At 41.7% G+C, this 22094-nt stretch overlaps 1 protein-coding gene across 3 annotated transcripts in view; it reads right to left on the reverse strand.

Moving 5' to 3' along the window:
* Positions 1–993: 993 nt before the first annotated feature.
* arhgef37 (Rho guanine nucleotide exchange factor (GEF) 37) overlaps positions 994–22094 on the reverse strand; it is a 32557-nt gene continuing 11456 nt past the window's right edge. For all 3 annotated transcript variants that reach the window (XM_080416914.1, XM_080416913.1, XM_080416915.1), the window contains 9 exons: positions 21755–21885; positions 19856–19960; positions 17613–17726; positions 16106–16275; positions 15709–15856; positions 12973–13101; positions 10822–11017; positions 9152–9318; positions 994–4200 (listed from right to left, as the gene is read on the reverse strand). In XM_080416914.1, the coding sequence (XP_080273040.1) occupies positions 3958–4200; positions 9152–9318; positions 10822–11017; positions 12973–13101; positions 15709–15856; positions 16106–16275; positions 17613–17726; positions 19856–19960; positions 21755–21885 (1403 nt within the window). In that variant the 3' untranslated portion in view covers positions 994–3957. The remainder of the gene's footprint in view (positions 4201–9151; positions 9319–10821; positions 11018–12972; positions 13102–15708; positions 15857–16105; positions 16276–17612; positions 17727–19855; positions 19961–21754; positions 21886–22094) is intronic.

Raw genomic sequence — 22094 nt, forward strand, 5'->3', positions numbered from 1 at the left:
TCAGTGGAAGTGTGGCGTTTTCAATGGTTAATGCCGGAGAGCGCTGTTCGCCAACCTATGAGTGACCCTATGACTTCTGGAGAACGGTAGACCCGGAAATAATGTGATCACAACAAACCCAGCCCTGTCCGCTCTAATGTTAAAGGATTTAGAAAAATCAAATTTTCTCTGCTTTGTTACTTTTTGGCGAAAACAACCCACATTCAACTGCCCACAACTGTGGACTATCGCGGCGGCACAAATTTTTTTCTCCGATTCTACGTCTTTTAAAGGGATTGGCGGGTGGATCTTTGTGAAGAAAAACATTCTATGATTTTTCAAAGGTTAGTAGAAATGCTCGGAATCGCTGGCAAGGGCAGCTATAGATGATGTTTTACCTCTGTCAGTGAATGAGTTGAGTGACTTCAGTGCTTCATAATGAGCATTGATCATTAATTTTAATCAGTTGTGTGGAAGGAGATCTTGTAGGGCAAGTAGGCAGACTAATATGACCCTTTTGACCCCATGACAGACAACAGGAAGTGATGCCCAAAATGTACACACCCTTTTCCCCAGTAAGCTCCTTGAGAAATGTGTGGGGATATATACAGTACACACGCACACACATGCACATGTATACAGGTATTTATACACACAGACAAACATACAAGCACCCTGCATTGGCCAAGTTATTACGTGGGTGAAATAGGCTCTCCCGCTCTCTCAACTCTAGTCCGACATCACAACAGCAGCCTAACAGCAGCGATTTGCGCTGAGTCTCATCTGTCACCTGTGTTTTGGCATTTGGTGTGTATGTGTTGATGTGTGTTCAAAAAGAGTGGAGAGAATGTGAGAACACTTTTTATTATTACTATTGTTTTCACTGTTTGTATTGTATTCTGTAGCATATATTGGGTGTGAGTAAAGTGTTGCGTCATGTGTGTAGGTTCTAAATATCTTTGTCAACGGTCACAAATGAGCAGGCTACAAAATAAATAAAAAATAACTACATAATTAAAAAGCAATAAATTACATTTCACAAATGGTATACAGCTTATTAAGAACAAATTAGACAGCAAGTTACATGACTGTGCTAAATGTAGCACAAGCTGAGATGGGACCAACATCTGCTGGTCAAAATCACATCATTTTGAACATCAATTAGAATGTACATACAGTGTTATTTCAAGGCTCACTATGTTTTGTTAGGTAAGCACCAATACTGACAAAAGTAAAGAAAGTTCTCTCTTGCACATGCACACACTCTCTCTCTCTCTCTCTCTCTCTCTCTCTCTCTCACACACACACACACTGTAACACACACACTGTAACACACACACACACACAACATAAGGTCTTTTACTCCCTCTAGTGGTGAAACAGCTAAATGCAGCTTGGCTTCCCTGCTCAAATTCAGCACACGCACGTGCACGCAGACACACTTAATATGCCTATATACATTCATACACTCTGAAACTCTCATGCGCACACCGCCTTCCACCTGCTCTGCGCTGACGTCCAGATGGACGTGGGAGCTAAGCTGTCTCGGCTGTGGGTGTGTGGGTGGGGGTGGGGGGGGGGGGCAGCTATGTAACACTGTCGTCACTGGTTTGGTAACATGGCTTATGCAGCACTCAGCTTCACCTCCCCTCTAGCTGAAACAGCTAAAGTCCACAGAATTGGCAAACTCAGTGACTCAGAATGGAGAACAACATCGTGGTTGAGAATGTGACCTCGTTCTTCATGCTCAATTTGAATTATGTCCCCACCTTTGTTTCAAACACATTAATGAACTACCCTGCCCCACAAAGTCAGTAACAGTGAGGAGCGATTGGTGGTAAAGATGTACCTTCTGCCCGACCAAAAATATTGCTAGCAGCCTGGCACACAAGTAGATAGTACATGGTTATGTAGCACTTATATAGATATACATGTCTATTGATTGATATGCAAGCCTGGTCATGGCTATTTAAAGCTGCACTATGCAAACTTTTTAAGCAAAAAATCGCATAAAGGATTGAAAACGCATTAGATCAGCCCATCGCCCATGATTAAAATACTATATATCTACCGCAATAAGCTTCAGTGGTCTGGTATGACCAGTGGCTCAAGTATCAAAACAGTTACTTCGTGCTGCCACTTGGGGCCGCCAAAATTCGCCATGCATGAAAATTCTCCAGTGCAGCATTAAAACACCAAAAGTAGTTATTGCCTTTGCCTTTTGCCAAGTAACTAAGCTTCAATATGAGGACTGCTGGGACTCTATAATCTTTCCCAGGCCAGGAACTGAATAGGAGACTTCAGTCAATGTTTGTAGGTCTCTGAGGATATCAGGAGACGTATTGCTACATGTTGGCTCTTGGGGAATCATCTGTGAATAACTTCCAAGAACTAGTTTGAGTCAGATAGAGCCAGATAGAGACTCACAATGGTTTTCTGTTCACATCAGTAACAAGGAGGTTCAGGAGAGATTAATTCTCTTTCTGTTAAACCACTTAAATCCTATATACTTGATCGGGTTCCCCCAGGGGTCCATCCTTGGCCCAATCCTTTTTTCCCCCTCTACACCCAATCTCTTCATCGAAAATAGCTGATATACAGGCTCACAACGGGTTGGAGATCTGCTATCTTCGTATGAAGTTTGCTTACAATAACATGCACAGAATAGGGACACTAGGGTAGTTAAAAACAGAGTCAACAAAAGAGAAACAGAGCAGACAGTAGGGAGAGAGGCAGAGGCGGAAAGCAAGAGCAAGATTGACAGAGTCTGCAATTTCTTGCCTTCCTCTCTCTCCATCTTCATTTCTTTTGCCTCGCTATTTTTGTTGCCACCTCGTTCCCCCTGTCTCCTCTCCCTCCTCTGCCACAATCAGTCCTTCCGAAGACTAATTTATGCTCAGTCGCACGATTGTCGCGCGCCGGAAATAGCAGACCTATAAGCTATGAGCTTGTAGGTCGTCTATTTTCGTTGTGCACCGAAGTATGAATCGGGCTCGACATCTTAACGATCTCTCTCCATCCTTCCTGTCATTTCACCTGTCCACCTCTGTCTCGCATTCTGACATTGTACGGTGAGATGACGACGCCAGTGGGCACCAGGAGTCAGTCTCCTCGGGACATCTTGCTTGGCTTTGTTAGAAAGATCTTTGTAAACACACACACACTTCTCAACAGTGCTGAAGAAAGGTTGGTGCACAATATATTACAGACAGAACCGGCACTTCAGACACACACACGCACACATTTCATATTGGTGCAGCTCTTAGAATAATACTTGGCTCAGCGCACATGCATGCATGCACGCCCCCCCCCCCCCCCCACACACACACTGTACACACACTATTCCTTCCCTCCTGCGAAGAATCACGACAAAGTTATTGTCTTTTAAAATGTCTCTTCCATCGGCTCTTCTTGGATTACGTTGCCGAAGCGGTCAGTCGGTTATTTGGTGTTCAATCTCCTTCAGGTTAAAACCTTATACTTCAGTCTTAGCTCGAGGGTGGTTTTCAGCCACCACAATATCACGTTTGTATTAACAGTCATGTTGATATGTGATGTATCAACATGTCTACCATCATCCTGTAGACTGTACTGGAGGAGAATGTAAAAATGCACTGATAGGGGTCAAATTAACAGCCTTTTGCAGTGTACTTTCAGTCCAGCTTCTGTGTCTGGTTAGTGTGTTAAAATCCCATGATCATTATTTTTATGTCCGACATTATATTCTCTTCTTCCTGGTTGGCAGTAAGGTGCTTTCAGCCTCGTTTTGTGTTGCACTGAAACCCTGCCAACCCATTGGTCATTTTTACCAACCCCATTGGTCATTTTTTGATCTATGCTCCTTTATAAATACAGGAAATACAATTTCCCACTCTGTACATCATAGCTTTATAGAGATTTTAGCCTCCATCTCTCTCGGAACACTTTCGTGTGTTGAAACCAATTAACTGCATCGACCCGCCTTGCCACCTGTGCATCCTAGCGGTAGGGTGCGAAGGCGCTGGTGGGCGACGCTCCACATGCTGTGGCTAGGGTGGGCGTGATAGACATGACACTCAGGTAGTTGGAGGGGACGTAGCCCCTTTGGCCGCCCCGTGTTTCCACCAGGTTCCACTCGGGGTTCCCCCGCTTGTCGTGGCGCTCCAGGACCCTGACAGGCTCGCCCGCCCTCAGCGACACCTCGTGATTCCCCCGTGCGGAGAAGTCGTAGCCTGCCACCACCTGGGACGGAGGGAGAGAGGGAGGTGGGGGAGGGGGGTGAAGGAGCACCAGGTGTAGGGGGTGGTGGTGGTGGGCAGATGTGGGATAGGTATGGTGGGGAGGGGTGAGGGTGACAAGACGGGTGATGGGGCAAGGGTGGATGGAATTGGTAGGATGGGGTGAGTGATGTTAATTTAAAATTAAATCAACATAATATACAAGAGCAGGTCAACACACTAAGATATCCAAAATGTTATATCATACTGTAATATGCGATATCATCAGCAGCTAACCTTATTTTTGTATTACAAGCAGATCACATGTAAAAGTTGTAATGCACTGTAGAAGGATTTGCATTTTGTTTTTGAGGATTAAACATTTTCACAATAGGCTAGGCCTATACACTTATTTCCATTTCTATATTTCAATTTTCTTTGTATTGTATTTTGCATTTATTGTATTTAATTTGAAGACATTTGAAGTTCATAATATGCATTTGTTTACTTGTATTCAATGTTGAAAATTTTGCCATGTGTAGTAATAATATAGAACATTCCGATGCATCGTAGAATCGAATCACTGCGGTATCTTGATAATCCAAAATTGGCCCAAGCCTACCTACCACATTTGTGCAAAACACTAAAGACTCATGAGATTGTCAGACATAGTTTACACAGCAGTACACAACGCCACATAGGCACAAGTACACAAAGACAAATGCAGACCTCACCGACACATTATGCAAGGGTTAACTGGACAATGTAGATGTAGACATAGACACACACACACACACACACACACACACACACACACACTCACAGGATGTATTAATGAGCTGAGCTACTGTATGTATTAATACAGTATATGACGGAGTGGTCCATCAGGGCTAACAGCAGTGTTTAGCCTGCTGGTCAGTGTCATTAACAATCTACTCACCTCCTAAGGGTGGCCTCGGGAGCAATGACATTAGCTCTGCCCTCACACTATTCCCAATTAGCGCTTCATTAGCCTTTTGCTGACAAGAAATCTAGCAAGCACGGTTATTGGCCAATAAATGATTTGTGCATTCGGGGAAACATTATCGGTTGAGCAGTGTGGATGGCTGCAGAGAAGGGACCTGCCAGTGTGGGAGTTCTGTGTACTGTATATGCGTGTGATTGGATGCCATGTGAGCTCATGATTAGTGACTAACAGGAGCTGTGTATTCGAGGAGAGCCGGGGCCATGGTTGATGGAGGTGACAGCCTCCAAGGCCACTGGAACAATCATAGAGTTCTACAGGCTGGACAGATGTACTGTATATCATCCCCCCCACACACACACGCAAAGCCTGGTATTTCTTAGTGAGAATCCTATTTCGTTTGGAATATAAATTCCATATCGCTCTGCTGGTGTGTATAAAACCAACTCAGATTTAGAAAGTATAGCCCGTGGCTGTTTGTATGATAGCAGGATAGAAAGTATTTCATTTTCTATTTAAAACATTAAGGCAACAATAATTAAACAACTGGGGTCATAGGTCTTTCACTGTATTATATACTTTGATAATTATCTACCATCTTTGGTAGAAATGATATGACAAATAACATTATCAACTCATTATGACTTGCACTAAAAGTGTGCAACACTAACAGACAACTTGAATCAATGTTATTCAATATTGTGCGTGCGTGTGTGTATTGGATTCAACAAAGAGTCAATGTTGAATTGTCCTATTTTGTCCTAATGCACATCCTTCTCAAAATCTCCTTTTGAGAAGGATGAAAAGGAGATTCAACAATGACACTGGGTACAATTTGCCATACTTTTCAAATGTCCCTAAAAATGTGCCACGGGTGCCCCCCCCCACCCCCCTCAACATTAATACCAATGTTGGCAGATAGCCATAACATGTGCCACCCTTGCCAACACTGAATGACCAGGTATGTAACAAAATTGGTACAGCATGTCACTATCGGGACTTGATGAGGTGGGTAGCATGGAAAAAAGCAAAATAAAATCTCACAACCAGGGGGTGGCGATCTGGGATTTGTGAAACAGCATGAAAGGAGCCCGTTTCCTAAACAATTGACACAGTATGTAAAATGCTGTTTAAGTATTATTATTCTAAACCTATGTTGCTGCTGTTCTACATACAGTACAGCCAACTAGTACAGTACAGCCAACTACAGCCAACAATCTTAATATAACTAATAACCGGAAATAGACGATCTACAAGTTCACAACACGTTGCGACGTGTTGTGAACTTGTAGATCGTCTATTGACATGATTCTATTGACATGATTCCAAGACATGCTGGCCTCTTATGGAATCCAAATGACTGAGAACTTTAATCCATGGGGTAGCCAGCACACACCATGCCCATGCATGCATGTCGACGCCTCCAATCTCCTATTTCTTATCTTACAACAGTTTAATCGAACTAATCAATCTAATATATCATAAAATATAATTGAATTTAATAAAATGATAGATTTTGCGTGAAGATTTGAAATGTATTATTATTGTTTTTTTAAATGTCTTCACCTACAAGTCACAAGTGTGCCATCTCTCTCCACACACACACACGTTATTTACAAGCACCGAGACGGTCTTTCTCACACACACGTGTGTTTCTAATGTAATTGATGCTCAAGCATGAAGAGCTGAGTATGGAATAATTTAATGACAAGGCTTGACCGTTGGGCACAGTAATCTACTCGACAAGGTTAAAGACATAATTATTACACATCCCATTAAAACACACACACACACACACACACACACACACACACAGAATCTCTCTCTCTCACTCACCCCCCCCCCCCCCCCACACACACACACAAACACGCACATGCATGCAACAGAGCATGGGACTGATTGATGTGTGTGAGAGCCAACACTGTCATGTCAATGAATCATTTCCTTGCAACCTGTATTCCACCCACCAGACCTGAGCACTTCTGAGGGCCATGCACCCCTCATTCTACCACAGATTAAACAATGTTGCCCTCCTTCTACCACAGGTTAAACCATGTTTCCCTCATTCTACCACTGATTAAACCATGTTTGTACCCCTCAATCTACCACAGATGAAACTATGTTCCCCTCAGTCTACCACAGATGAAACCATGTACCCCTCAGTCTACCACAGATGAAACCATGTTCCCCTCAGTCTACCACAGATGAAACCATGTTCCCCTCAGTCTACCACAGATTAATCCCCTCATTCTACTACAAATTAAACCATGTAGCTTTCAATCTACCACAGATAAAACCACATGTAAGGTGGCTTGACATAACTTGTTATCATTTGGCACTATATAATTATAAAACCATATACCCCTCAATCCATCACAGATTAAAATACGTAACCCTCAAGCTACCATTATATTAAACCATGTACCCCTCAATCTACCACAGATTGAACCATATGTACCCCTTAATATACCCCAGATTAAGCCATGTACCCCTTAATCTACCCCAGATTAAACCATGTGTACCCCTAAATCTACCACAGATTAAACCATGTGTACCCCTAAATCTACCACAGATTAAACCATGTGTACCCCTCAATCTACCACAGATTAAACCATATGTACCCCTCAATCTAGCACAGATTAAACCATATGTACCCCTTAATCTACCACAGATTAAACCATGTACCCCTTAATATACCACAGATTAAACCATGTACCGCTCAATCTACCACAAATCAAACCATATACCCCTTAATCTACCATATGAATGGAATCGAAATGTTTTATGGTCATGACTCATCATGTTCGCGGTTTCCAGGCGTAAAATTTTTGATATACAGATTTTTCTTAAATATTGAATAAAATAATGTGAAAATCTCTTCTGGCATCTGTGCCTCTAAAAACACTGAGCGGTCACAATATCTTACTGGCATGGTGGCAGTGCGTTATATATAATATATAATCTACATTCAGGTATGTTATATATTTGAGTTTGGGTTTGTGGCTTGCTTACTATTGCTGTTTTGTCTACAATTTGGTTACTAAAATAACAACTTCCCTTTGGCCATCATTAATGTTTTATTCAAGCAATAAGCCCCAAGAGGCCATGGTTTACAATGATTTCAGAAAGCTACGGGCATTGTTAGGCACAACATGGAGCGTTGTGCCTAACAATGCCCCTTAGCTGTTCTAAAATCAATGTAAAACCATGGCCTTGTGTGGCTTATTGCCTTCATAAAACGATTACCAAAAATGGCAACATGCAAATCATATCCCAATTAAAACTAAATGTAGTCCCCGTGACTGCCTGCACAAACAAGGAAGTTGCTATGCCAATACGGAACATTCTGAACGGTACAGGATATCTGCCTTGTTTTAAAGTAATTTAAAAAGTCATGCATCTTTTTGTAAAAACTGCACACATATGGAGGAAGAAAACTAGCGCACTTATTCCGCTGCCATATGAAAAAACTAAATTGCGAATGGTAATTCATCCACGGAACTCTACAGTGAATATTGTAAACAAGATACTGATACATTGGGTGCTTGTAAAGTATTTTACAACGGGACTCTGCAAATCTGAATCAAGCAACACAACTATCCATTTTATAAGACCTTATTTAACTCATTGAGTGCCGTTAACGTGTTTCACGTGTTTTAACGCTATGGTGCAACGTGCCATTAACGTGTTTCACGTGTTTTTGTTTTTTTTTAGAACCCAAGATATCATTGTCTGAAGATTTGCAGCTCCATCCACTCCTTGTTTAACTTATAACTGAAAAAGGCTGTATCTCGCTTCCTAAGCACTTTTATTTTACTTTGAAAAAAAAACAAAAAACAATATCGTACTGGCCAGAAATAGACAGAAATAATTTGGGCAATCAATGAGTTAATATGGCAGTTAACTCTTTATTAAGGGCTAAACCTCATCTCACTTAAATTAAATTCCATTCAATTCAATTTGCGGTATTAGCAAGAAGAATCATGTAGCCCACCACTCAAATGTCAATTACCTGGAAGCAGGGCAGGGTCATGGTTGTCATCGACTGGCTCTCCGGGGTAGAATGTCTCCTCATGCTGGCCCCGCCCACTGGCAGGTTTAGGTGAGGCGATGGGGGCGGGTCTTCTGTTGCCTGGTGATAGCGAACCAGCTTGGAGGCGGGAACGTAACCCCTTGGGCCTGGACAAAGACAAACAATAGGAAACAAGACCCCTTTAGGAGACCGGTCATCTCTCAAGACAGATTCTGCAGAATCTGTCAGCAGCACCACTGCCCCTAAACATGTAGTGTTGTCGCCCGGGAGGAAGTGGACTAAGAAAGGGGAGGAGCCAAACGAGTTCCTGTTCCTACCAATTAATTAAAAGTATGTGTACTGGTGCTAGATCCCACGAGAGTGTGTTGCTGGGACAGAGAAAGGTCGATAATAAAAGTTGATTTTCTCCTGATTTGTCTCTCTGAAAAAAGCCATTTTAGTATGAAAATCTTGGGAATATTGTGTCGCTTGTGGCGATTGGGTCCAATATTTAGTTCAGTGACCAAGGGGCTAAAAAATCTAAGAAATACAGGACGTGTGGTGAACGTTGGCTGGAGGTACTCGCCCCTTAAGCCTGACTCATAGTTACACTACAGTGTCATACAAGAAAATAGCCGGTCTATGAACTTGTAAGTCGGCTATTTTCAGTGTGTGACATGATGTGCAAGTATAAATCAGACATTGACCTAACCTGAGTCTGTACCCACACGTATATTTTATGAAGGGTAAATAGACTATTATTATTATTATTATTATTATTTATTATTTTAGTTTGCATCATTCTGTTAGTACATTTAAATATAGACATTTAAATACATGTGTGTCCAATTTATGTACTGTATATATATGCATGTATTAGAAATATGTCTTGGTATTTAGATACATAAAAACACAGTATCAGTATTTACGTCTGGAGACTCCCGTCCAGGACAGGCTTCAGACGTGCCTCCTCAGGAGACTTGGCTCAGATCTGAGCCCATTTGATTTGTCGTTAGGAACCCGTTGCACAGTACTGTATATGCGCATCAAATAGCATGTAATTAGTTACAGCTATGCAATTTAATGGCAATGACAGCACTCTACCAACAGGTGGCTCTACTGACCTACTCTTTGGAAAAGTGGAATCAGTAGCATCCTGTCATTAGCTGTTTCCACCATCTCCAGTGACAGGAGGTGGGTGTCAAATCCTCATGTCATAGGTTTAGCACTAACTGTCTGCCTGCTTACACCCTCATCTCAACATGTAAATCCAACAACCACATTGGTGTTGATGGATGTGAATATGTAAGTTCTGGTATGTAAATACCCCATGGGAACAGAACAAGGAGATCATTATAGTTTTTTTACTTATGTCATCCTTTCAGCTGTCTGTATGAAATTGACGACTAAAGCAGTGGTTCCCAAATGGTATGCTGAGTCACATTGGTGTGTGTCACCTTTTAAGTGTGCAATGAGACAAGTCCAGGTGAGCCTTGGGATTTTGTATTATTATTGCAATATAGACAACTATACAAAAAGTTATGAATGTGCTATTTTATGAATAAAGTGTGCCCTCGGTGTGACTTGGCCACTTAAAAGTTTGAAAACCACTGCTCTACAAAGCCCTTGTGCTAACTCTGTTCGCCAACCAATAGGTTATGGTCTCTCACCCCCTGCGTCCACCAGCCATCTCCTTCTGTCCCCTCGGCTGTCAGCCTCACTGACGATGGCTACCAGCTCCCCGCGGGCCAGGCTGAGGTCTAGGTCGCGGCTGCCCACCACGGCACTGGTCACCTGGTAGATCTTTCCAGAACCGTGTTTCTGGGTCAGCTGCTTCAGGCGACGCTGGGATGACGGGCTCAGAGGCTGGGAGCAGAGGCATGAAGGAAGTAAGTCAGAACAGCATTTAATTGGCGGGATTGATATACCTTATATATAAAAATATAAAACATTCGTTGTACAATGGTGGAGACAACTTTTTGAAAATAGCCGATCTACAAGCTCACAACGCGTGGCATAGTGACGGATCGTGAGCTTGCTGTTCTACTTTAAAAAAAAATGTATAATCGTTACCGCAGGTTGTACCGCACCTTATGTCTCACCACAGCTACTTTCTGTGAAAATATGTAGATCATTTGTTTGTTTCTTATTGATTGATCGATCTTCCCCCCGCCCCCCCCCTCTTCTTCCCTTTCCTTTTTTATGGAAATAACAAAAAAGATGGAGCTTGCTCAAAAACTAATTTCACCCACAGTTTTAAACCTGTAAACCTGTGATGTGACAATAATGTTGATTCTGATTCTGTTCGTTAATCAAGGCAAAAGTTTGATATTGATTTGAAGTCATACTGCCCAGCCCGAGCTTAGTAACACTTTATTATCCAGCTACATGCTATATTAGAAACAGGATTCTTTCATGTTTATGAGAATTATTCAGAGATAGCTCAAACCTTCCTGCAGTTACTGTATGACTAACAACAGAACCACAATCCTCTCACACCCAATTTTACACACACTTGTCACTGGATGGAAAGATGTGGCTCATGAATCATGCTCATGACTTAGCACATTATTCAGCCTGTGAAATCAGCTGACCGCAGTTGTTATGACTTGGCTAAACGCAAACCATCACAATAAGCGGGCTGACGAGTTGAAGGATTGTGACCCACTTGAAAAGACTGACATGCGGCCAAGCAAGAAATACAAGCTACGGTGACGTGTTGCCTTAAATAAATAACTTGCACATTACCGGCAGGCCATCACCTTAAGGCTAGGTACTAGAAGCAGGTTAAATACACTGCCGAATTCCTGAGCGTTAATTTAACTCAGAGATAGTAACAAGTGGACCATTCAACAGTATATTTTATGAAGGGCAAATATAATATTTAGATGATTATTTTAGTTTTGTGTCATCTGGTTAATATCATTCATTACAATATCAAAGTCTGAGTTTATGGCTGCAGGGTCCAGTGAATATGGTCAATGACCCAAGAGCACTGCTGGTTATCTCTCTTGTTTAATCATCAACCTAACCCTATGCATATGAGCGTCACTGAACACACAAGCTGCTATAAACATCAAATATGGGTAAAAAATTCAAAGCAAACAACTCTTGGTGTTTGTTTTAAACTACTTGCAGAACCAAATAGGTGGAGTTTGGGACCACATAACACAATTCAGGCTTTTATAGGGCACAGTATATGCACACACAATATTTTGACTTAATTTTGGTTCTTTAGTCCTAAACGGTCCCATCCATATATACTGTACTGTATATATCTGCATGTTGAGATGCGGGTTGTGTGTGAAGTATCAAAAGTATCAAGAGTTTTATTTGTCACTCACTCATACAAGTGTACAGGCAGCGAAATGTTGTTGCGGCATGTCCTGGTGTAAGTACTGTAAGTAAGTAATGGTGAAAATGAGCACAGGGACTCAATCACTAGCACCAAGGAAAGAATGCACTGCCTAGACTGTCTGAGATTGTGTGTGATTTAAGATCTGGTGGTTTTATAGCCATGAAGAATAGTCTAAAAGAGAAGTGGATACATCCAGAGTGAAAGACTTTACTGTCAGATATGTGCTCACTATCTGACAGCAGACATGTGGGCTGTGTGGACAAGAATGTGAAGAGAGGGAGGCACACATGTTCAATATGCAAGCATATCCATATGTGAGCCCATGTGTGTGCGTACACAGTACACACACACACCCACCTCTGCATGCGTGTTCCAGAGCAACAGCATGCAGACATCAGTAACAAACAACAGCTCTGACACCATACAGCTATAATATAACTGAGTTATGTCTGTGTGAGCCAACCTGCACAATGGGGCCATTTAGTGTTTCCTGAACAGTCCGACACACTGTATCCAGCCGGCTCGCCCCCTCCAGCACCGCACACTCCGCCCACTCCCAGAATGCACCGCTTTCCAGAGAGCTGTGAGGCAGCTGCATGGGGAAAGAGAGAGAGAAGCACATCGGGGTTCAGAGAGAATGAGGGAGGGGTAAGAGAGATCCAAAGATGGAGGGGAAGAACAGATTGATAGAAAGTATAAAAACATGTGTCACACTTTTGTACGCATCGCAAGAGATTTTGTGTAGCTGGAAAAAGGCGGTCCAAGCACAGAGCCAACTCGGGTCCAGTTTACTAAGTCTAGAGGGTTTAAGTAGTTAATATTTATACTACCCCACCCATGACAGTCATTTCCCGTCAGTCTATGTCAGCCTTTGTGTGTCTTATAATTTCCATGATGCATTTCACGGGTCAGCACCGGCCTGGGCTGGGCTGGTAAACTCATAGAGTCTTTACTTAGTTGGAGTATTATATACTATACTTAACTCATTCCCTGCCAGACTTATTTCTGGCTGTGTTTGCCCACTGCCAGCGTTTTGTGTTTTTATAACTTTAAAAAATTCAAAATTTCTGCGAGAGATGAAGGACGTGAGATCTTTTCAAATCAAAGTTTTTTCAAAATTAAGTTTTTTACGTCCTGGGCAGAATTGGTAATTGGAAATAATTAAGTTTTTTACGTCCTAGGCAGGGAATGCGTTAATTGGACACCGGTGTCGCGCACCAAAAATAGCAGACCTACAAGCTCACAATGTATTGCAAGCTTGTAGATCTGCCATTTCGGCAACCTGATTCATACATTGTGTAGTCAGGATCGCTGTTTTGCCGTAAACACAGTGAACAAGGACAAAACTGAGATTAGCTGCTAAAATGACTAAGTAAAGATTTACCCCAGCGACATCACTGGGGTTACATTTTTCCATTTTAAACTTAATTTTTTTTTATAGCTGCTGGAACATTGGCCCCGATTCATAAAGGGATTTACGACCATATTTTGTACGTACCGGCATTTAGGACAAATCCTACACCTGCAGTCGGATTCATAAAAGTTTTTTGGTCTGTGTTTTGTGCGTCAGGTGTGCACCTTCTCAGGTCAGCCCCGAGGCTGTCTTACCAGGGCTGAAATGTGCGTATGTCTTTAGAATGCTTTATTCTTCATGCCAAAATCAATTACAACAGTGGCAAACCTCAAATAAAATATATATGTGCCCAACATTTGTCAACACATATATATAAAAAACAAAAATTAAAATGTCAAACGATGTATGCTTGTAGCCTATGCATAATATAGACATGATGTAGATTCCACCGCTTTTTATTTATTTTCTAGGCTATCAGTTGCATTTTGAGCTGAATTATTAGTGTGTTTGCCAGCGGGCCATCTCAGCCAAAGTGTCACGTAATAATGAAAATAGGCTATCATGCCTTAATGAAACTGCGGAGGGACTGACGCACCAGTGTCCGTGCCGCGGTATTAATTTGTAGGCTAATAGCCTACTGTAGGCTACTCTACTGTATATTGATCACATGAACGCCACACACAACAGCCTAATAAATGTTACCATCTGATGAGGAAACTATAGTGATGAAAGCTGTGTCCAGAAGATCCATTCCCCATTCAGACGTAGGACAGTGATATATTAATCAAAAATTAACACATTTAATCAATAAGTAATCAATAAGCTCTGGTCCATAATCGGATAGCAGCGTTCCACTTGTATGCCCTGGATTTATTTTCAACATCATCTTTTTACCTGGTAAACGTGAGCAATGTTATATCCTTCCCAGGTTATTAGTCTATTATTTGCTGGCGGGGCTAAACCTTGTAAACATTACACATTACGTTCAGCTGATCCATCGTGCAATAGTGGGACTCGCTTCCAGACAGATCAGAATGATGTGTTCAAGTTCTCTGTCAGTGTCAAGGCAATGCGGCCGACAGCGGTAAGTTTGGACGAGAGTCTGCAACTCCGGTGTTGCCAGATTTTGTGAGAGAAATAAGCAACCAGGTCTATGAAAATAAGCCCAAAAGAAGCAACTGGCACTTAGGCCATTATAAGCACTTTAATTAAACCGTTGTGAGCTTGTAGATCTGCTATATTAAAAAAAAAATCTTGTAATAAAATGTGGAATATTTGGAAGATTTTTTAAACATTCTAACACAAATATTCCTCCAGCTGGCACAAAACATTTTCAGATGGGGCTTATAGGGATAAATTAGCCTACATATTAACTTGGGGGTCCATGACATAAAAATATTTGAGAACCACCGGTTAAAACAATTGAACAATTGTGAAGCAAGCCCAAATAACCAACTACACTTTAGAAACAAGCCCAAAAAACCGCACCCCACTGTTACCAATATTTACAAGCAACTTTACAGAAAAATAAGCGCAAATTCGCTTATAATAAGCGGACATGGCAACACTGTGCCGTAAAGTGACGTTAAAGTTGGATGCTGTTGGATGCAGATTTAGAGATTAATCAGCTCCTACACCTGGTCATACGCACGTCTCTGGGATATACGAACCCCTTTGGGAATTGCACGTCCGTTTGTGACTACCAAAATACGACCGGCCTTTACGAACTTTATTTACCCCATATTTACGACCCTCGTTATGAATCGGGGCCATTAACCCTACCACAAATATTACATACATGTGTAAGTATATATGTACAGTAATATTTTACAAAGCATTGTGTACCTGCTGTGCAAAGCTCTGAAACAGTTGCTCCATGTCTGTGGCCAGGTCTCTGTGTAGACAGCTGAACGTTCCCAGCGTGCTCCACATCATCTGAAGGGCCAGGCCATTGAACTGAGGCAACTCATTGAGAAGCAATGTGTTGATTGTCCTGTAGTGCCAGGAAAGGAGAGGAGAGGAAAAAAAAAAAAAAAAAAAGTGTAATTTTTTTCACATCTTATCCACAAAACCAAAAGTACAGCATTAGGATTTTGTGTTCATGTTTTTTTCAGAAACCTGTTTCTTTCTTTTTTTTAATCGGCCTCAGGTCTTAAAGGGTTAATAAATCATTGAAAAGACTATGTTTGTGAGTGCTGACTATTGTTTGCATTTGTAATAAGTATTCGCCTGTCAGTAGTACCTGTATGTGTTGGCCACAGCCTGTTCATCATAGGTCAGAGAAGACCTGGCCTCTATCAGCTCGTAGTCCAATACCTTGTCCAGCCTTTTCCTGATCAGGTTTCTTGGGCCCGCGAGGAGGTCACGGAGTGCACACAGTGGCTTGTGAATCAGCGTACGCATCCTCTTCTCCTGGATGGAGAGAAAGAGCAATGGAGGCAGGGAGACAGAGAGGAATAGTGGAAGGGGGGGGGAGAAGGGAGAGAGTGTGGGAGGTAAGGAGGGAGTAAGGAGAGAGAGAAATAGTGAGTGGGGAATTGATCAAGAACAAAGGGCAATAAGGAGGGGTGGAAAGAGAGGAATCAATGATCCATTAACACCTTTACCGCCGGGCCCGTAGTTCTACGGGCCGTTAAATCCAACGGTTAAGCGCCGAGCCCGTAGTCCTACGGGCTGCGGTCTTTTCGCGCATGCGCGGTCCGGGTGCACTTTCGGATTTTTTTTGATCCACTTCCGTTTCCGGTTTGATGACAGGAAATAGAATTATTTGGGATCCGGTTTCGACGATCACGCCCGCTCCCATTCTACAGACGAAACTGAAACTCAATTCTCTTCCTGTAGTTTTTTCTCCTCGCATTTCACTGTTTAACGTAATCCGCTCTAACTACAGTCATGGAAGTCCGTTTGACACGCGGTCTTCACTGGGAGATACAGGGAGATCTCGCGGATGTAAACAGACCGTTCACGGCTCAATCTTAAGGATTTTAACAAGATCTATGGCGACATGAAAAAAACAAAAAAACAACAAAAACACCTTGGCACTGGTGAGTACATTATGAGATTAACCTCTGGCGGTGGATGTGTTAAGGACTTGAACTTGACTTTGGCCATTTGACAATGATTCTTCTCATTGATTATTTGAGAATGTAATGACGTCATCAGTTTGAGATTATTCCGATCATTATGTTATAGCAATACAGTGACTGAATATGCAGAACATACAGTTTGAAAATGAAAGAAAACAAATAACATTTAGACAAAAAAAAAAAAACATGATTAGAAAACAGTCCTTATGGGCGTCTGTGTGGTGCAGGAAGTGTGATACGGAACTTCACACATTCACACAAAAAATAACATGTCATCACATTCTAGCACAGTGAAATGCTTACACAAGCATTCAATTCTAACATCCTTTCACGGCTCATCCTCTGTGTTCTATAAGAAAAGTAAACAGATACTGTACACATACAGTATCTGTTAGTTGTATCTGGAGGATACAACTAACTTGGTATCAGTTCCAACAGTTTATAATTGAGTCATAATTAACAGTCTATTTATTGACACCAGCAACAGGCAAATAATGTGAAAGTACACACGGATAATATTGTGACACAGTAACAGAAATACAATCAGGTTTACACCAACTCCAGAAATGCAGAGACAGCTTAGAGACAGTCATGTCATGTATTCTGCTAGCGTGTTAATTCCTGTAGCACTGCAATCCAATAGAAAAAGTCAGCTTCACTCACAAATGCAGGGAGAATCCATTGTCTCAATGCAGTAGTAATCTCCTTATAACAGATTGCTGCCTTCTCTCCATCCATGTCCAAATCAAAATCCTCTGGTTTGCATGCTAGAAACCTCTGGAGACAAAATAAAAAGTAAAGTAGTATTGTTTGGTCACCAACAATTGTTTACAATGAGGTCACGGGTAATTAAGGAAACAATTTGGGGCTTTTGGAGTTGACTAAACAGGACTTATTGTATGCTTAACATTTAAACGTAATTGTCATATCCTCAGGGACAATTCTTGGTACTATTACTACAGTTATCATACAAGAATAAACAAAACTAAGTCATAAAGAAAAAAAAATCAATAAAAAGGGGAAATGTGGAAAAGAAAGGGGAAATAATGCTAACCCAAGATTGCTGAGAGCAGGCGCCTCTGGTTAGGAAAACAGGAAAAACTGAGAAACCATCTTTCCATATGGGGCTAATTTTAGAGTGGAAAGGTACATTGCAGTGGTTTGAGCTTACCCCAAGTGACTCATAGACATACAGCAACTCGTGGCTCATGAGGAACTCATGGAATATTGCATGTGCATTTGATGTGTAATGTTAACAATAACTACAGCACAGACCTGAAGAGTATGTATTATGTTAGTTGACAGGCAGAGCTTATGTAAAGTAGGATATAATGTACTTTCTCTACCTTTAACTTTGCCCCTGACACGCGCACCAAAATGACATAGGCACCAGAAGTGTACCGAAAATGTATTTATGTATTAACAAATAAACACAGTTTCTGACAACTTGTTCCAAAACAGCCTCAGGCGCTGGTACCCTGCAGCATTCCATTTCACACAGTACTGCCATATAGAGAAAGGATAAGCAACAGCCCCCTGATACCTCTTTTTGAGTGTCTCAATGACATTAAGGCTTGGGTGACCAAACCAAACCGAGTTTCTACACGAAAAAGGAGGCAACACCTCCTTTTTTTCCCTAAAATTTGTATCCCACGATTTTGTAACCCCATTTTTTCACCCAGTGCCAATTGTCTAAGTAATCCTGGGCACTACACTCCCTCTGCCAACCTAGGGAGACCTCAGAGCCGAGCTCATGCCTCCTTCAATGCATGAGAGCTAACAAGCCTTCTTATCACCCGACAGGGGGGAGTTTCCCCGGTAGGACGTAGCGTGTGGAAGGAACCAGTTCCTTTCCCCTCCATCAGGCAGTATAGTGACCAGGATTACTGCATGTTTTTGTGAGGGTATCTACCCTAGGGGACACAGGGAGAACATGCAAACTCCACACAGAAAGGCCCTTTCGCTAACCCCACCTAGGGTATGGGCACCGAATGAGTTCCAAGATTGCCTGCAACCTTACGTTAAACCCATGGTCTCCAATCTTGGTGTCAAATTGGACAATGCGCTTAAACTTGACAAACAGATAAATTCTGTGATCAGATCCAGCTTTTATCATCTGAGGCTGCTTGCTCAAATGAAATCCGTGCCATCTTTAAATGATTTTAAGTGAGTGATTCATGCTTTTTTCTCCACACGTTTGGACTACTGTAACACACTTCATGCTGGCTTAAACCAGGCCATTGCACGTTTACAGTTAGTCCAAAATGCTGCCTCTAAACTGGAACCCGCAAGCATGACAATATTAAAACCGATTCTGGCTACTCTTCACTGGCTCCCTGTTCGCTTCAGAATTGATTTTAAGATTCTATTGTTTGTTTTTAAATCACTGAATGCTTTGGCGCCTCAGTATCTCTCTGAACTTCTACAAGTCTAATACTCCTTCAAGGTCATTGCGGTGTGCTGACCAGTTGAAACGTATTGTCCCAAAGACAGGTTTAAAGACCAGAAGTGGCCGAGCCTTTTCAGTAGTAGCCCCCAAATTATGGAATGAACAACCCTCCCATATCAAACTGGCCCCTGCCATTGAGACATTTAAATCTCACCTTGAGTCTCACTTTATTACCGTGGCTTTTGATCCCGTTTGAGAGTTCTGTGGTCTCTGCTTTGATTCACTGTCTGTGACACTGCTGCGTCTTATATTCTATAGTGATGCGTTTCTCTTTTTTGTTGTTTATTTTGTTTCTTACCTTACTGTGTTTTTCGTTGTCGTTTTATGTGTTTTAGTTTATGAAGTGTATTTAGATTTGTTTTCTTTTTTTCTGTGCAGCACTTTGGTAACCTTGCGTTGTAAAATGTGCTATATAAATAAAGTGGAGTGGATTGGATTAAACTTTTGGCTAGCTCACCTGTAGGTGTTCCAGATATGTCTCCACGTTCTCGTGTAGTTGTAGGATCCCACTCTCCAAGACATAGAAGAACCCTTCTAACGCATCAAACTCCTCGTCTACCAGCTGAGGAACAAATCACAACAGCACAAGGCTTTTCTTAGTGTCATCACAGAAAGTAATATGAGGGAAAGGATGTGGCCAGGCCTGTCACAATTATTACATAACTGCCCGATCACAATTATTTGAGATAATCGCTATTACAGTATATTGTATAACCGTCGTTTCTATTCATCAGTTTCAATGCATCTGTTGAAAAATGAAAATGAAAAATGTATGTACTTAGGACTCATTCCACAAGTGGAAATAACCAACAACCGCAGAATGGGGAAAAAGTACAACAACACAGCTACTGGATGCAGCTTCTCCTGTCATTCTTCACAAGACTTGTAGATCGGCTATTTTCTCAACATTTGCGCGACACAGTCATACAATGAAGTATAAAATAGGGCATGCATTTATGGAAAAAAAACATACGATAAATAGGGAGATTTTCAATGCATTATCAGCATTTTGTCAACCCAAAGCTGTGTAAAACCTTACATTTTTACACCAGGTACCCTGATAGGAGTGAAAAGTAATAATGATGCATGTGTGTATGGCTCAGTGACAGGTTTATGGCTCTGTGGCCATAAAGTATATGACTATATTACATGAGGGATGTGTGTACAGTAGCTAGGCATGGTGGCACAGATGGTGTTGATATAGCCTGGCTCCACCCCCTGAATCGTTTGCCTCGCATTCAGGACGCTGTCGAAGGCGGGTGTTTCTCGGTTGAAAATCTGTACGACGAATCGGGATCGGGATAATCCAGTATGAACCAATTGCCAAAGAGTCCCACTTGGGACTACGCCCCCATCTCAGAAATGGGCTGCAATGAGAGGGCTTTCAGACTGAATAATGGAGTGAAACTAAATGAAAATTCAGGCTGAGTGTCAGGCTAGTGTTGATATGCTGCATAGAAAACATTTGAATGTATACTTAAATGTTTGCAATGTCCTGTTTATAGTGGATGTTTTGAAAGTACTGGATCAAAGGGCTAGCGGCGAAACTTACAATAGCTATTATTTATGCCTGTCAAATGACGCAGCGGTCAAGTCTCTGGCCTAAGAGACTTGACTGCAATGTCATTTAACAGGACCATTACAGGTCCATTTGGTTCCATTTGTACACTCATATACACAGATCCATAAGGGTCCATTTGGTTCCTAGCTGGGGACCTCCTGGAATCCCCTTTAGGACTCCTGGCGGTCTCCAGACCCCACATTGACACTGCACTACAGTCTTCCACATTTTGGGCCCCATCTTGCCTTACACCCTTGTGCCTAAACCTTTTTGGCATTTTTTACTATTTTGATTTTTTATAGTTGAAATAGCCGATCTATCCGAGCTCATAACATGTCGATGTGGATCAGCTATTTTCCCTATTGATAATTTTTTCTTCAAAATAGTAAACAATGCTTAAAAAGATTAGGTATAAGGGATAAGGCGGGATAAGCCTGGAGGTACTAAAAGTTAGCCTACTAGCGTGCACAAGACATCTGACACTGATTGGTCCAGTGGTTTGAGAGATTAGCTCTGAATGTACATACTGACACACACACACACACACACACACACACACACCCACTTATAGACGACTAGCCTCCTACAAAGACATAAAAAGGCACTGTCCAACATAAAGAGAGGTCATTACCAAATGGGCACAGTCATTCGTTTTTAAAGCACAATGGCTTTTATGAGACCTGTAGTTATATAACCTAATTGAAACACTTAAAATTATGTAAAAAACAATAAATAAAGGAGGTTTGACAACAATCACTTGAGAGTTATCAAGTGATGTTGGGTTACTTTTCTGACCTTAGGTGCTATTCCAGTCTCGTGTTTGATATATTGGCTGAGCCTCGCTGTCTTCTTCGCAATGCTGTGGCTGTTGATACGGTTGATTTTATCTTTGATGGTCAGAGTCTCGGTCTTCTTGTATTTGTCAGCTAGAATAAAAAAGACTTGCGTCAGTTAATCTGAAGATAAAAGTGCACTTCACCAATGTTTGACTTCAAGTGGTAAATCACGAAGGATCCTCTCACTAGCAGGAAAAAGAGAATATATTTTCAATGTGGTGTGTTCACATTTTTAAGTTAGTTTTGCTACTATAGACTGTCCCAAAACTCCATCACTATAAGTACGTATATACTGTGCA

This window comes from Gymnoscopelus braueri (genome assembly GCF_963280865.1).
Source record: "Gymnoscopelus braueri genome assembly, chromosome: 20".
Lineage (NCBI taxonomy): Eukaryota > Metazoa > Chordata > Actinopteri > Myctophiformes > Myctophidae > Gymnoscopelus > Gymnoscopelus braueri.